General features: G+C 33.8%; 1 protein-coding gene across 1 annotated transcript; it reads left to right on the top strand.

The window, feature by feature from the left end:
• Positions 1-10,896: 10,896 nt before the first annotated feature.
• LOC149566234 (protein SKU5 SIMILAR 14-like) lies at positions 10,897-17,652 on the top strand. Its single transcript, XM_089819652.1, has 8 exons — positions 10,897-11,246; positions 12,554-12,663; positions 12,836-13,106; positions 13,198-13,303; positions 14,001-14,346; positions 15,586-15,951; positions 16,045-16,123; positions 17,308-17,652. Exons 1-8 carry the CDS (start codon positions 11,067-11,069, stop codon positions 17,509-17,511), a joined length of 1,662 nt encoding a protein of 553 aa, XP_089675778.1. The 5' UTR covers positions 10,897-11,066; the 3' UTR covers positions 17,512-17,652.
• Positions 17,653-18,642: the final 990 nt, after the last annotated feature.

The following is an 18,642-nucleotide window of genomic DNA, read 5'->3' as shown; positions in this document are numbered from 1 at the left end:
CTTGCATGGTGGATTAAGTTTCTTAAACATACTATAGTCATCTATTATGATGGACATATTATGATGTCTAAGCATATCATGATAGATGATAACTTGCATGGTGGATTGAGTTCCTTAAACAAATCATGGCTATTAATATGGTAAACATCATTGAGAATTTGTGTGTATGTAACTTATGAATATTTTAAGTATTTGGTGAATATCATATGTTGATATTCTGGAGGCCAATTCTTATGATATTAAATGTGATATCAAAATGTTAAATATCTCCTGATCAAAGATATTCTTATATTACATTGAGGTAATATATGGTCATGTGTTTATCCTCCCTAACTAAGAGGGAGTGTTAATGTTAGTATAGTTTCAAATAGATAATTTAACTCACTCTGTGTGTGTGTGTGTGTGTGTGTGTGTGTGTGTGTGTGTGTGTGTGTGTGTGTGTGTGAATTAACAAGCTATTATACTAAATGCTAATGAATAGAAATACCCTATGAAGGGACATGTCTATCCATATTTCATCTAATATAAGAGAGATGGCTACCATTTGGAAAACACATACCGAGAAAAAGGTAGTGCAATTACATTTGCAGTGATCCAAGAAAATCAATACCCTAGGTTCAAGGAATCGGTATAACTCTAGCTTTTATTTCAAATCCTCCACAAATCTCAAAAAACCCTTTAATTTAGGCAGATGTCCTTATTCCAAATTAAAGAATATTGATAGAAAAGGAAGTGGAGATTTATAAAAGTGTCAACTAGTTAACTTATGCACATTGATCTTCCAAAAAACCCTATGAATTTAGTAGGTGCTCAAAATAAAATACTAGATGAGAACAAAATAGTCAAAAAATTTAATAGGAGTAACATTAATAATGTCTTTATTATAAGCGATAAGTATAGCGAAGATCGATGGTTTGAATGCAAGAACCTTGGAGTAAGTTCGCATTTGTAATGGACCTAAAGCAAAAGAGACAAAACTAATTAAGTGGTTAAATGAATGTATCAACAAATAGGTAACTATATCTCTTCTCTCTAATCATTTCATATATTTATATTGTAAGATTAAAATTATTGGAGATGGTCTTCTTTCAAATCATTTGTGTTTTCATAAAGGATATAGTGTAAACTTTATCAAATGGCAACCAAATTTTAATGAGGATATGATTAAATCATTGACTCTGCCTATATGGATTGTTATCAAAGAACTCGAAATCAAACTTCTAAATTTTCAAACTTTAAAACACATAAAAAAATGAATTGGTGAAGTTTTAGGTTTTTGACCTCTTACCCATGAAAAAAAATATATAATTAATATATTAGACAATTGATAGTACAATCAATTATAAAATGAAATTGATATTAAGTTAAAATTATAAACTAAAATGTTACTGTGTTATGTGATTGATGATTATTCATTTTTTGATTATTAAATTAATTTAAAAAATTGTGAGGTAATTGACATAAGATTAGGTAGAGGCAAAAAAATTGTCAAAAAAATATCAGTTCTTTACTATGGTTGGTTGAAGATTTGAAAAGATTTGATTCAATGGAACTAATTAGAAAATCCAATTGTGTGTTAATTCAAATCTAGTTGGTACAACTTCAAAGATTAGCTTGTCTGCTCATTGATTTTCAAACTGCTAAAGAGACTTCTCTTAGAGTTGAAAACGAACACTTCTCATACCAAAAATATGGTGTAAAGTTAATGTATTGATTACATCAATTTTTTGATAATCAATTATTTCTAATGGAAATGTACTCTCTTAAACATAAAGTATATTTATTAATTTACGCTTTCCACTCTATTAAACAAATTTTAGTATTCTGTTTACCAAGTTTTATAGAGAGAAAATTTTGAAAAAACTTGAAAAAACAAAATGGCGAGATTTAGCAGTTGTATGAAAAAAGCAGAGCCAACAATTGAAGCATCTCGAAACCCACAAGATCTGCAATATGCAATTAAAACTGCAAACAGATTCTCCGTGTTAGAAAACAATGAATGTGCGAAAAATAGAGAGGGTCTTCTTGGCATTCAATCCCCAGGCAAACAGCACCACAAGAAAGATGGGTGAAGAGAAAAAATGAGTTTGAAGGATATTCGTGGCCTCAATCAATTTTCACCCTAGAGAGTTTGAACGATCAGTTCAGAGTATTCAATCTCACCAAGTATGCCCTTTCGAAGTTGATATGGGATAAGTCTGATACTACAAGCCTCCGCAACCCCAAATCTCCCAATCGGGCGAATCTCATGTCAAATCTTTGGATCCCTACCTCCCTCCGCATCAAAGATCTACAAAAAAGCATTATAAGGATTCCTCATTTCAAAGGAAGACAGATCTTAACACTAATCCAATTCATGTGGAAAACCCCATCTACATCCATAACGAAGAAATCAAAGAGGCATGGAGCAAATGTCAAGAATTACGATTTTTCGTAGTATGGAATGGTCCTAGCGAAGATTTGTTCTTTTTCTCTAACTGGTTAGAAGAGATTTGTCACGACCAGGTAAGTATCTCTTGCTATTCAGATAAAACTCTTTACTTACAATGTATTAGTGTAAAAATGAAAAAAGAGTTTATGAATGTATCAGATTGTTTCTTTAATGGTCATTTTGTTAAATTTATAGATTGGAGTTCAGATTTTAAGTTAGATAGGATAGATTTTAGATGCCCTAAATGGTTTATTATTCAGGCTTTACCGACGAAATTGAAACAAGTGGAAACCCTAAAAACAATAGGTTCTAACATAGGAGAAGTCATAGGTATAGATACCTCCATGCGGTACTCCAACAATGTGAAATTATTGATTAGAACAAAATTCAAGTAACCTCATGATATTCACAAAAGAGTTGTCACAAAGAAGGCTGCCTATGAGATAATGCTACAAACTTATGAAGGAGAGATATCTGAAATCTTTAAAATAGAGAATGTTAGAAAGACAAACTTGAGTTATCTTCCTCGCACCTCAGACTTGGTAAGTATGGTTCCAAAGATTAGAACCCAGGGAAAGGAAATAAGGAATAGCTCGATTGAGTTTAACACACCCACAAGTCTGAGTGAGACGAATTCATATTTAAAACCGAGTTGCATGGATTTAGGTTAGGACGACAGAAAAGAATTGGACAGCAGAATTAAATCCATTATTGTGATAGGACACAAAGAAAGTAGTGAAAGCAGAGGAAAGAAAGAGGCATCTTACAGACGAAGGTCCAAAAAGAAGCAAAATGCTTCAAGGAGCAATATAGGCAGGTAAGCAGCTATGACAAAGAAAAAGATAGATCAGAAAGTGGAAGTAAGGCAGAAAGGAATCAAGAACATGACACATAAAGGAAAGAAAGTAAACTTAGATGGAATCAATAAAAGGGATCTACACATAGAAGATATATCCAGCATCAAAAATCCAGTGATACAAACATTAAATGGAGAAGAGAAGGAACAAGGCAAAGGACTTCTAGTTTCTGGGAAAGAAACTGTAACAAAGGAGCTAGGAGAAGATAGAATAGAAAGTTTGGAAAACTCTTTACTTTTGAAGCAGATTCAGTCACAGCTAAAGGAGATGGACAAACGGAGGAAGAGAGTCATAGAAAACAAGGCCAGAAGCAAGTTTTAGCAAAGAGAAATAACACCCCCATCGAGGAGATGTGTGTAAGAACTTCTAAGTTTTGGCAGACTTCGGCAGCAATTGTGAGTTCCCCCTTCACTCCAATAGATAAGTAAAAAGAGCAAAACACTAAAGGTATAGATAGTACATTGGCAGAAGAGGTACAAAATTTTCTAAACAGAGACATCAGGTTAGATTTTACATTAGACAATGTAAGTGCAGAAGATGAGGAACTAGAAATACTATCTGAAGAATTACTACAGGTATTCAGTTGGGATAATATTGATAATAGCTCAAAGAGCCAGAAGGAGGAATTAATCTAGAAAATTCTTAAATTAGGAGGAGACAATTATTCGGCTGAAGATTTAAGAAGAGATTTAATTAAAATGGAGATTGAGGACAAGAAGGAACAGCTTTTGACAAGTGAGAATGGGACTGAGAATGAGGATAGAGGTAACAAAAGTTTTATCAGGGAAGATCTAGATGGAGAACAGTCAAACATAATTCAACAGATCATTAGTGAACTAGGGCATGAAGACCAAGTAGGGCAAGGTGAATTAATAGCCTCGGTTGTTCAAAATGAGACAGAGCACCTAGGGATACAGATGAACCAAGAAGGGTTGAGGTCACCAAATTATGGCAGAATTAAAAGCAAAATAGGCAGGAGATCCTCGAAGGAACTCAGAGAAGCAGAGGGATTGTGCAGAGAACAGAGGAAGATAGATCAGTTATTGAAAGCTGGGAAGGGGAAGTACCTTCCTAAAGAAACATGAGGATCACGACATGGAATGCTAGGGGCCTAAATGCCCCTAGTAAGAAAAGGTTACTAAAACATAATCTTAAAACCTTTGACTCAAATATTATTCTACTTCAGGAAACTAAGCTAAATAAAGCAGAAGGTATAAAGCTAAATAAGACGTTAGGCGGTTGGGATTTCAGCTTTCAAGAATCAGAGGGAGCTACAGGAGGTCTAGGTTTAATTTGGAACCCTAGGAAAGTAGTCAATCAATGTTTGATCTCTAGGACTAATTGGATGAGTGCAAGCGTCCAGAGTCTTAAGTCTAATATGCAGTTAATTTTGATTAATATTTATAGTCCCATTAATACAGTAGGGAAAAGAGTAGTTTGGGATGAGATTAGTTCTTATCTTTCCCAATTTAGGGATAAAACTTGTTTGATAGGAGGTGACTTCAATACTATTTTAAATCTAGAAGAAAAGGTGGGTGGCATTCAACACCTCTCTCAAGCATCGTTAGATTTTCAAGTTTGGATGAACAAACATAACTTGATTGATATTCCAACAACTAATGGCATTTTTACATGGAATAATAGAAGAAAGGATTTTGCATACATAGCTAAGAAATTGGATAGGTTTTTTATAATAGGAAATATAGATGAGTATAACTTAAACTTCCAGTCCACCATTCTGCCTATCGCTGGGTCCGATCACTTTCCTATTTGCTTTGAACTCAGTGAGCCTGCAAAACCTATTAGAAACCCATTTAAATGTGAAAAGATGTGGTTTCATGATCCTAACTTCATTAGAAGCATTAAAGAATGGTGGTTGCTAGATAAATTTGAAGATTCCAAGATGTTCGTGTTTGTCTCAAAGCTAAAAATGCTAAAAGAAAGGATTCTTAGATGGAATAAAGAACATTTTAATAATATTTTTAATACAAAATTGGAGATAGAAGATAAACTAAAAATATTGAACGCAGAAATTATCAAAAATGGTATGAATAATGGTAGCTTTCTTCTAGAGAAAGAACTACTCTCAAGACAAGAAGACATTCTTTCCAAAGAAGAAATATTTTGGAGATAGAAATCGTGAGAAAAATGGCTAGCAGAAGGAGATCGGAATACAAAATTCTTCCATAATTCCACTCTTTATAATAGACCAAGAAGTAAAATCACTAGTGTTAAAAATAGCTTGGGCATTCGAACGGAAAACCCAAAAGAAATTGCAGATACATTTGTATCTCATTTTCAAGAGATATTGAATAATTATGAAGGATCAAATAGAGAGGCACAAACTAAGATGCTTAGAAACATTCCTAAGTTTATATCCCCTGAAGAGAATAAGTCTTTTATTAAACCCATTACATTAGAAGAAGTGAGAGCAGTAGTTATTTGTATGAATCCGGACAAATCGCCAGGTCCAGATGGATTTCAGGCCTTCTTTTTTCAAAAATGTTGGGATATCATTGGGGAGATCTATGGAAAGCCATAGAAGCCTCGAGAAATGGGGGAGCTTTACTAGCAGAGATCAATTTCTCCTTTATCGCTCTGATCCCCAAAAAGGATGATCCTGAGGACCTCGAGGATTTCAGGCCTATTGCATTATGCAACACAATTTATAAGATTTTCTCTAAAATTCTTGCTAACAGACTTAAAGGAGTATTGCCAAAATTAATCTTTGAAGAGCAAACAGGATTTTTCCCGGGTAGATCTATCCTAGATGGCATCCTAACAATCCAAGAATCTATTCATTCAGCATCAAAAAATAGAGAGGCATGCATGTTCATGAAACTGGACATTCAAAAAGTGTATGATATGGTGGATTGGAACTTTTTATGCAAGGTCCTCAAAACCTTTGGCTTCTCTCACCAATGGATAAACCTAGTTTTCAAATGTATCTCTACTCCCAAAATCTCTATTCTCATCAATGGATCGCCTGAAGGATTCTTTGAAATATCAAGAGGTTTAAGACAAGGGGACCCACTATCCCCCTCCCTATTTATTATTATAGTGGAAGCTTTTGGGAGAGCAATAGCTAAAGCATACCATAATCAGGAAATCTCGGGGGATCTCGGGGGTCACTGTGGCATGCAATATGCCAAATATCACGCATCAACAATATGCAGATGATACAATTCTTCCTGGAAAGAGTACAGTTTCTGAAGCTCAGGGTTTCAAAGCCATCATTAAGTCTTATATGGATGCCTCAGGTCAGAAAGTGAATGTAAACAAATCAAAGATTTTTTTCTTGAATACTAAAGCTGAGATGGAAGATAGGATCTGCAAATTTATGGGTTATAAAAAATGTCAGTTTTCTTGCAAATATCTTGGAATTACCTTGGAGAAGGGTACAAAATCCAGTAAGATTTTGCATAACACATTTGACAAGCTGGATGCGAGAATCGAAAGTTGGAAAGATAAATGGCTTTCAAAAGCAGGAAAGATTACAAAGATTAGTTCTGTCCTGATAGCCATTCCAACCTTCCCCCTTTCATGTCTCCCTTTATCTAAATGCTCACTCTCAAAATTTGAATCCAAACTCAAAAAATTTCTGTGGAATAATTGTGAAGAGGATAAAAAATTGGCACTCATCAAATGGGAGAATATATGTAAACCCAAGGAGATTTGGGGGTTAGGGATTAAGAATCTATAATGGCAAAATGAAGCATTGGGTGCAAAACTTATTTGGCGATTGTATATAGAGAGAGAACATAAGTGGGCAAAGATATTATATTCCAAATACCTTAATCCGGATGATCCTTTGTCATTATTTAGAATGATTAGTCTACCTAAAGGATCTGAAAGTTGGAATTTTATGTCTAGATGTCGTCCTCTTATTAGCAACTTTCTTACATGGGATGTGGGCCTGGGCGATAATGCGCTATTTTGGGAAGATTCCTGGGATGGACTTCCTCTGCTCACCCTAAGGTTCTTAAAGATAAATTGGTGTCTTTATGGGGGGATAAAGTTGGCAATTATAAGATAAAGACTTCTTCGGAAGGTGCCTATAAATGGGTTTGGAGATCTGTGGAAGGGTTGGGATTAGATACCACATCCGTAGAAGCCTATGAAAAGATTCTGTCATATAGGAGTATTAAGCAAGCAGATAAAAAGGATGAACTCTTATGGGTCACCTCAAATGATGGAAAGTATAGTGTGAAAAATGGACATAAGGCTATTATTCATTCCCAAAGATGGAGCAATATAGAAATTCCTCTCAATCTATGCTAGGACTCAGCTTGTCTTCCCAAGGCAGGCTTCTTTTTATGGCTAGCACACCAAAACAGAATTTTGACAGCTGACAGATTATCCAAAATTGGGGTTTTAGGTCCCTCAAGATGTGTACTTTGTAAACAAAACAGCGAGGATGTGGATCACCTGTTATATAGATGTCCTTTTTCCCAGGACTGCTGGATTGGCTAAAATGTAAGTTAGCTTGGTCTACTCCTTTGTCAGAATCCTTCACAAATTTCCTTTTAGCATGGCCTATAGGCAGTAGTATAGTTATCTATAGTAAGCTTTGGAACTTAGGCCCATCTATAGTAGCTTGGGAAATATGGAAGGAGAGAAATCGATGCATCTTTCGAGAGGAGGAATTAAAAATGAAAGAATTTTTATTAAAGTTAGAGGCGTGTATTGTGGAGGTGATGAATTCTCATCTCAAGAAATCCATGATAGAGGAAGGTTCCTTCTCAATTTGGGATGGCACTATGAAGAAGCATTGGACCAATCTGATTAATCCACCTCAGGTATATGTTAAAAAACCAAGGAGGATAGGGCTAAATGTAGATGGGCAACGCCCATGCATGGTTGGTACAAACTCAACTTTGACGGAGCTGCTAGAGGCAACCCAGGTGTGGCAGGTATAGGATGCATTATTAACGATGATAAAGGTAAGTGGATAGCAAAGAAAGCTATGCCCATCATGTCTACCTCAAATAACTTAGCTGAGTTAGAAGCTTTGGAGAAAGGTTTGCAGCTATGTAAAGATTTAGGTTTAAAGAGGTTCATCATAGAAGGGGATTCTCAAATAATCTGAAATGCGGTTAGGAAGAGAGAGACACCTAATTGGGTATTGAATTCGAGATTGAGAGAGGTTCTAGAGATTTTAGATCATTTCGAGGAAACCCAAATTTGCCATATTTTCCGAGAAGGCAATCAAAAAGCGGATAGTATAGCCACCATAGGGGCGGATGGGATAAATTTACAAATTTGTAATAAAGGATAATTTTCCATCCTAGGGAGAGTGTCCTTTTTCCCTTTCTTTTCTTTCAATCCGTCTTCTATTAAGTTGATATAGCTAGGGGATATTTACATGTTTTAATTTTGGATCGGTCTAAGTTTGTTGAAAGTTTCCTTGATGTTAGAGGATAAATTTTCTATTTTATGCAATTTGATTTTGTTTCCTTTATTCATGTATGGGTTATGTTTAGAGCTTATCTCTGACATTAATAAGAAATTATTATTGTTTATTGAGGTTCTTTTCTCAAAATTTCTTAGATTTGATTCAGTACTAGATAGATATTTTATAAGATTTTATAAGCATTTATTATTAACTAGATTGATGGCAAGGTAGTTAAACAGGGATGCAAGCTTTTGGTCACTTCACTTAAATTAAAAAGAGCATCGGAATCATTGCTAAGAGGAGCTGTCGGATTCATAGAGCACTGTTCATTAATCTCGTTGTAAATAAATATTAAATGTAATATTTAATCAAGATATTCTGACTAGGGTATGCCTCTTTGAATTTGTAATAATATAGGACTGAGGTCCCGAGCAAGACTGGAGGTTTTCTTTCCCCGTTCTTTCCTACTAGTGCCCGTTTGAACGGAGGAACGCTATTGTAATTATTTTAATTTTTATGAATATATCATAATGGCCTTGGCTGTTTTATCGATCAAAAAAAAAAAAAAAGTTTTATAGAGAAAAAATATTGTTGATCTATGAAATAGTTTTTAGAATTTTTTTCTTATTTCTTGTAATTGTGTTTAATTTCAAAAGTATCCAAAATATAAATGCTTATATGATTTAACAAAATTAAAATCTTATTAAAATTTAGAAAATCATACATTAAGACTTAAATACATTATATCTTCTTAACTAAAAATATATAAGATTTATTTAAAGAAATTAAAAAATAAATACCATAAAAATAATTTCAATTTTTTTTATCTTAGACATGTCAACATAAAGTTTGAATCCTTAAATATAATTAAAATTATATAAATTATATAATAATACACTAACAAGTGTCATATAGTAGCATGTACTTGTCTCCTAGTTTAAGAATTGTTTATAATATAATTTTAGTATTTTTAATTCAAAATTAAAGTTTAGTTAGTACTAAAGTATAGTATTAACATAAATTAAAGTATTCTTAAATAACTAGATTATTATTTGAGTTATTCAAGTTCTCTAAAGATATCAAAATTTATTAATAGAAATAGATTCTCTCTTAATCTTAGAAATTTAAAATTTAAAATTTGTGATATTCTTCATGTAACTAATATATTAAATTATTAACTCAATATATTAAATGATTGTGAACATGATTTCTTATTTGAGAATCGTAGAGATTTCTAAGTTTAAATTGTCACATTATCAAAAATTTAGTCGAACAAACTACAATATGGAGAACCTTCTGAAAAAAAGCTTATAACACTCAAACTAAATGCAATTATATTTGCCTACTGCAAGTACAATAATTAACCGCTTTATAATGACAATTAAGAGGTTTGAGAAAACAGATATTTTTCAAGGAAAAATAAAATTTAGCAAGTCCCAAAATAATGAATATGGAGCACTTGTCCCAAAAAAAGTCCTATAAGAACAAATTGATTGAACCAATAGAATTGAATTAAATTAATTATATTAAAAAATTAATTAAAAAATATTTACTACAACTTTAACAATAAACAAAACAAAAGTATGATTGATTACAATAATATGTAGATTCTAGACAATAAGAAGAATTATATTTGGCCCCTCTTTCCCTGCAACAATTCTCCATCATGCACCTTCCGACCATTTTAGCAACAGATAGTTTATTTTTATAAGAAATATGATATGAACATATGCTTCTTCCTTCTAGAAGTGTGTATGCTCACCCTTTGCCTTATGCAGCCAAAATTTATGGAAAACATTTCGTTTATGCAGGGAAAACAAATTTTTGAGTTTGGACAGATTGGTGTATAAAGAAAACTTGTAGTTATTTAAGCACAACCTTCACAAGCATTTACATTTGTACAGAGAATGTAACGTGGATGAGAACTTACGTTGTATCCACTGATTGATCCATAAAACTTTCAAAAATTAGTAATGCTATTCTCATACTTTTCCCTTATTTGTGCGCTAGGTCAAAGAGCTGAAAAATAGTCACAATATTGATCAAAAACTAGATTGCAGAATGAAACAAGATAATTTCAATATAATCAATCTTGTATCTCAGTCCACGGATATAGGGATTGTCATATCTGCTAAATTTGGCCTAAATCAAGCCCAACTAAAATCAGGTTGGAAAAAGGATAATAATACGCCAACATTAGGAGCATGTAACTGTGGATCTGATCTTCTTTAAACGGCTTATTTAGTCGTTGTGTTGATCATTCCCAGGCAAAACATAATGCAGATAAATAGGCTATGCATATTCTTCAAACTGTCGCTGTATATATGCAAAATATAAAGGTGCATCTATGTTATTCAGAGTTGTGGAATTGAAGTAAAGTTTGATGAGAAGTTCTGCTGGTGGTCACAACCAAGGGAAAATGGGGTTGTTAGATAGCAAACTCCTGGTGTTGGTGATATTAGCGATTTATGTTGTTGTTGTGGTTCAGTGTGAAGATCCATACAAGTTTTTCACATGGACGGTGACTTATGGAACCATTTCACCCTTGGGTGTGCCGCAGCAAGTAAGCTATTGCTTTATGAATTTTTAACAATGTTTTTAATCAACTTCATCATCTTTTTATAGTAGAATAGTTGATACAAATTTCTATGATGATCGTTTATATTGTTTCAAGTAACTTTAAAATCAAGTTCCTTCATTTTCTATAGCAAATTAGATGATCAAAGTTCCATACTATTGATTTGATGATCAAATATACATTATTGTTTCTTGATAAAATATACATTATTGTTTCTTGTCATATTCTGTGATCTATTATCAGAAAATTAAAGAGTGGTTATGAATTCATTCATTTAGAAAATGGTTGATACATTCATCCATTTATATAGATTGTTTGCATGTCAAAACGTTCATTGTATAAATATAAATTTTATAAATTATCATCCATACCTTCATTGTGTTTATCTCGAAGATATCAAAGAACATCAATTTGAAGTCATCAGCTAATTTATCTGGTGCACTTGATATAAATTTTTTAAAATTATAGACTTGTTTTAAATAAATGGATATAAGATATCTGAACTTTTAATTTTACTTTTAAATATAGTGAAGAATATTTAATTTTTATTAATCATTATATAATTAAACATTTTAGATTTAAGATTCACCAATTCTATTTTTCTCATTAACATATTTTTTATAAATAATTTTTGTAATATGTAATAAATGTCTAAAGGGTTTAGCTTACGTTGTTGAAGCAATGAGTTCTCATTGTAAATACAACCATCTTAATATTAAAAAAATGTAATAAATAATTTTTATATCTATTAAAATTAATTTAACTTGGTTGAAGCAATGACTTCTCATTGTAGACCTAAAGATCTTAATATAAAAAATATGTAATAAATAATTTTTATATCTATTAAAATTTTGAATTTAATTGGACAAATTGAATTCACAATATGATTGCATTGTTTCTGCCTATTCTATCTTTCCCGTTCTACATTTGTCTTTGCACAATACTATCTTTCCCGTTCTATATTTGTCTTTGCAGAATACTAGAGTTGGGTTTATTTTTCTGTCCATTGCACCATTATTCTAGACAACAAGCCTTTCCATCGTGTTTTTAACGAAATGGAATGTGATATTCATAAAAATTTACATTTAGAATTTAGGATTTGATTACCGACTCTTGAAAAATTGGACATGTTTAGATTGATTCAATTAGATGAATTGTGGGTACTGTTCAAATTTCAAAGCTAACAACGAAACTTAATGTGATGAAAATTTGATTTTTTTCCAATTTTGAATTGAGATTATGTATGTAAATTATATGAATATTGATCAAATTTTGAATTTTTGTGATAACAGGGAATCCTGATCAATGGTCTATTCCCTGGACCAGCAATCAATTCCACCACCAATGATAATATTGTGGTCAATGTTTTCAACAAACTAAACGAGCCATTCCTGATCAATTGGTATGCAATTCACATCTACAGATAATATAAGCATTATCTTTCATATATGTCAATCTCGTCATGGTTTTGAAGGTTTTGGTATGATTGAGTATATCTATCATTGTTTTCATGTAAATTTATCCACTGTAAATCTCGACTTGCAAACTGATCACTGAATGTTGGTGTAAACTAGGAATGGGGTCCAACAGCGAAGAAACTCTTGGCAAGATGGAGTGCTTGGAACCAACTGCCCAATTCCTCCCGGTGCAAACTTCACCTACAAATTTCAGGTTAAAGATCAGATTGGAAGCTTCTTCTATTCCCCTTCAACAGATCTCCATAGAGCAGCTGGAGGGTTTGGAGGCCTTTCAATTGCAAGCAGAGCAGTTATCCCAGTTCCCTACGCCCTTCCAGCTGGAGAGTTTACTATCCTCATTGGGGATTGGTTCAACACTGATCATTCTGTAAGAGTAAACACAAATCCTAGCCTCTTGAAATTCATTGCACTAAACTATGGATTGATTGGGGATTCCTCTAAACAATTTGTATCACTAGGTTCTGAGAAAGCGGCTGGACAGTGGATTGTCTCTCGGGATTCCAGATGGTGTTCACATTAATGGGCTTGGAGGGGAGTCTCGTACTTCCTTCAAAGTCGATCCAGGTATCTATTTTTGCTTTTTGGTAATCAATTTTGTTATTTTGAATCATATTTATTGACCTTTGTTTCATGAGTAGTGGTTTACAAGAATCTGTTGCTTATGAGAATGAATGGAACACTCTACACTCATTACATCTAAATGTTCATACATTCTGAATTGGCACTAATATAGGTCGAAAAGTATGACTCGTCAATTTTAGTGATTCAGCTGGCTAGACTTAAGGTTCGGTCCCTTGAGATCATAGGTTGGACTAGTCTCACCCTAGCTCACATCAGCCACTGGTCATTGCTAGACTAGATCACGGGAACACCTTATGTAAAAAAAAAATCACAGTCTGACTCACTGTAGAACATATTTCTACTCTATCAATTTTAGTAATTCATTATATGCATAGGGTACGGTTAGTGACCTATTTGAAGGAAGATTTCTTTGATTGATGACTGCCCACAATGAGGGGAATTGACGTCATCCTACATTAGATCTTTTAGATCAGAGCCACCAACTGCCTACTAAACATAGTACAGTTATTGATTTTGTTTTAATGTCATCCTACATAAGATCTTCTGGATTACCAACTACCTACTAAACATGGTACAGTTGTTTTGATTTTTCAAAGCTGACAAAGTCCGGTCTAGTGCAGAACAGCTTTGCTCTCCCTTTTATGGGTTGATTGATGGGCATTTTCTTTATATTTGACAGGTAAAACTTACAGGCTTAGGATTTCAAACGTGGGCCTGTCAAACACGTTAAATTTTAGGATTCAGGGACACCAGTTGCAGCTGGTAGAAGTGGAAGGATCCCACACGGTTCAAAACTTGTATAGATCCATAGACCTTCATGTGGGTCAGTCATGTACAGTTCTCCTGAGAACACATTGGAAGCAAAAGGACTATTACATGGTGGCGTCCACTCGCTTCACGAAGCAAGTTCTTGCTGGAGTAGGTATCCTTCAATACAGCAATTCAAAGCAGCCTGTTTCAGGCCCAATGCCCCGGGGTCCCACTACTCAGCTCCAATGGTCTATCAACCAAGCAAAATCTATCAGGTTTGGCTTTGGAAGGATTTTCTTTTTCACTAGAAATGGGAAAGAATATGACATCGTGTCACAAAAGTTAAAAGTCTGTTAATCTTTCAAAAAAATCACCATTGGCAGCAGCACATAAATACTTAGTCTAATGATTACTTCCTCTGCCTGCCAAATAGTCTTGCAAATGTCTATTGATTATTTTCTCTCCATCAGAATAAACTTCTTTTATTCCTAAACATCAGAACCAGAGAATTCACGTCCCCTAAAACCATTCTGCCATCTTAGAGATTCAATTCACAGCTATTCCAATTGTTAGAATGGTTAGAGTTGTCATTGTACCAACAATCCTCCTCTCAGCATCTGTTTGATTTGAACCTGTGATAAAGCTTTGATACCACTTGTTAGAATAGTCAGAGTTGTCATTGCACCAAAAGATCAATGTGTCAATGCCTAAAACAACCAATAGTCTAGTCTTATAGAACCAAAAGAAGCCGTTAAGCCACATTGCAAACCCCCTGTTGATCCACTGCGAACACTAATATCCAAACTAGCTTTGTCATCCCTAAACATCTAACTCACAAATTTCATGCTCTCACGGCTTTCTTATTGAATCCAAATTCACTCTGCCGTTCCTGGATATCAAACATCTGATTTTTAATCATCAAGCTAACTTTGTTGATCCCAAACATTGAGAATGCAGCATTTCCAGCCTAGGGTACTTCGGGTGCTCCTATGATCAAGTTCACAAATTCCATCTTAATCACCCCTTGCCTATTTTCCAAGTCCTATATTTTCTATCATCCCAGCTAAATTATTAATCTTAATTACAGCTTTTATGTTTTCCATATGGACTTTGGTATTCCTAGACACCAGTGGCACAACCTTCATATCCAAGACTTTCCAGCCACTTATAATTAAGCAGATGAAATTCATATACGATTATCCTAAACAACTGCATTCATCAGAAACAACTACATTGTTCTATTTCTTACACATCCGAATCAATCAAACTGACGGTTTCCTTTTCCTATTTGAACCTTTTGGTTAATTTAACTGTATTGCTTCATGTTTTGCGGCTTCTTGTTTCTGAATTCAATTTTATTAAAAAAATTACAAAAACATTTCAGATCACATTCTGTGATCTATCATTCATTAAGATAAACATCAAAGAAAGCATGATGGATCACAAACTGTACTGCTTCATGCTCTGAATTGTTCATGCTCTGAAAAAAAAATTTGTGTGTTTGCATCTTGCAGATGGAATTTAACAGCTGGTGCAGCTCGCCCAAACCCACAAGGATCGTATCACTATGGGACAATAAAACCATCACGAACAATCATTTTAGAAAACTCAGCCCCTCAAATCAACGGAAAACAGCGATATGCAGTCAATGGAGTTTCTTTCGTCTATCCTGACACTCCCCTGAAACTGGCCGATTACTACAAAATTCCTGGAGTTTTCAGTTTGGATGCCCTTCAAGATAGCCCTAAAGAAGGAGCGAGCAGCATCCAGACCGCTGTAATATCCGGCGAGTACAAGTCATTCATTGAAATCATCTTCCAGAACAATGAGAACACCACTCAGTCATGGCATTTCGATGGCTATAATTTCTTTGTTGTTGGGTATGTTTCATTTTGATAAAAATAATAACATTTTCTGCACCGTGGTTTCTGTTGGTCAGATTGTTTAACTAAACAAATAAAACTGGTGTGCAGTATGGATCGCAAGCAATGGACTCCTTCAAGTAGGAAAGTCTACAACTTGTTTGATGCAGTTTCTCGATCTACCACACAGGTAGATGGTGTTTATAATTTTACATTTTTCTTACTGTGGTATCACTCTAATAATAATGAACTATTATCATTACTCAGATTTATGATTAATTTCTACTGATAAGGCGAAGATATTATGATAGTTTTCTTACTTGGGTATTAATACTCTAGATAAAAGTCGGGTAGAAAAATTGCCATGAACCGGGTTTCTAGCAGTAAGATTGAACAATTACCATTACTCGGGTTTATGATTGGTTTCTATTGATAAGGCGAAGAAATTATGGTTGTGCAGATTATAACATTACTCAGGTTTATGATTGATTTCTATTGATAGGGCGAAGAAATTAAGATAGTGCAGATTATAATTTAAAGAGGGCACAATTGTCACAATTTGGTTTTGAACCCTGCAGTAAAAATGCCATCTTGAAGATCGAAGCTCAAATCTAAGTGTGCTTGTCAAACAATCATCAAATCTGGATTTAAAATTTGAGCCTTACCGGGCTTGTTGGGATAGAGCAATTAGGGTTCAACACCCACTACACCACTGGTATTACAATGTCTAGATTCATACCCCGTATTCTAATTTTCTTTCTATTGCCATTGAAACAATATAGGTTCAAACACTCTTATGTTATTTCAATTGCAATGATCTAGGTTCGCATCCAACTATGTATGTCTTTCAATTATCATGAATTGAGTAGTGGGTAACTTTGTGGGGTAGAAGAATTACCATGAAGATGATATAGGTTCAAATCCTGCTTCGCATACCCCAAAATTAACACAACCGAAGTTCAAATCCTGGAGTTTTTTTTGAAACAGCTTGATTGCCAATAACGATCTTGACCCGAACGCATCATACATATTCATAATTATCATGACCTGTGTTCGAACCTGTTGGGCTTGTCGCAGTTGGTCAATTGCTATCATGGTAATCTTAATTTCCAGGCATTGTTGTGATCCAAATTCAAACCTTGTTGTGTGTACCAAAGCAGGAGAATTGTCATTATGATTATGTGAGTTCAGACCACATTGTAGGTGAAATTTTCTTTTCGAGACAAAAATGGTCACCTGAATTACACCTTGTTCAGATTCAATGTTCCTTTTATTCCAAGATTTATTTATTTTATTGAGACTCATACACATGATTTTGCTCTTCTTGATCTGAATTGTTGTTTGCTATATTGAGATTTGTACTGGTGCTTACAGGTATATCCAAACTCGTGGACTGCAATCTTAATGTCGCTTGACAATGCCGGATTGTGGAATGTGAGATCGGCATTATGGGAAAGGCGATATCTTGGGCAGGAATTTTACATAAAAATATATGGAGGAACAGACCCAAGAGACGAGTTACCTCCTCCTCAAAATGCCCTCTTATGTGGGAAAGCTATCGGACATCACAATCCCTGAGAAATCCCCATTGTTCATTCAATGCAATTCTTCTAATTTTTATAATCGAATAAACGAAAGTGTAATTGCCATTGCTTCATGATCTTTCCTGTTAAATGAAAGTTTCATAGCACACTTTGCTGTTGTGCATTTCATCCTAAATCCCCTACTCTTTGGGAATATTGAGCTGCTTGTGTCCTGAAATATTTGCTTCCGAAGTCCAATTTAAGTTAATCAGCGTATAAAGTCACTGAATCAATGGGCACACAAAGAAATAAAAATGGATTGTGCTCGAGTACAAATGTTTTGTTCTCGAGTCGAAGTGAATTCTTTTTATTATTATTTTATTTATTTTGCTAAAATCTTAAACATATCCATGAATACACCTACTGAAGTGGTGTAATTAGGACAAGATATAATGAAACAAATTCCACTATTGCTACCATCAGACGAGCTCAGGTTTCTATTTGAATTCGTGGGATTATATTAACAGAATTAAATTTCTATCTATCTTTAGCCAGTTTAATCTGTTTTTGCTTTTTCACAAATTAAATTGGATGAAATCATCCAAATCAAGACTTGAAAAAACTCTTAATAATTTTTAAATTCCTTTTAAGATTTTTTTTTAATTATTTTTAAGATTATTTTTTAAGTCAAATCGAATCCTTCTTATATAGAGCATTTCGATTATAACCTCCGACTCATTTTTATATTAAACATGGATATTTTCATAGAAAGTATATTCTATGTTAAAATGTCATAATAATTCAACCACCCCTACAATGTCGAAAATTAAAATTTTATCTTTTCACTTTTTTTTGGAGATTGTCCATCTCTCTCACACACATCTAGGATGAGAGGTCTAAGATGGTGCAAATTGCTACGTAAGTAGAAGTCTACTCTTTCCTTTGATTGTGACCCTAAGATAATCGTATCCACCATGTTCAACAAATCTTGTTTTGTATGCAAGAATACAATTAATAGTTGTAAAAAATGGTTCAAGAAAGTACGAAAATAAAATAATTTGATACTACAAAGATGGAAATAAAATAACTTGATACTACAAAGCTGGCTTGGGAAAGTAAGAAAATAAAATAATAAAAGACTTGATACTACAAAGGTGACTTGGGAAAGTAAGAAAATAAAATAATA

Source organism: Cupressus sempervirens, chromosome 3 (assembly GCF_028749045.1).
Source record: "Cupressus sempervirens isolate cs-2001-9-10 chromosome 3, ASM2874904v1, whole genome shotgun sequence".
Lineage (NCBI taxonomy): Eukaryota > Viridiplantae > Streptophyta > Pinopsida > Cupressales > Cupressaceae > Cupressus > Cupressus sempervirens.
The sequence above is the reverse complement of the archived record's forward strand: the minus strand, read 5'-3'. Positions and strand labels throughout refer to the sequence as shown.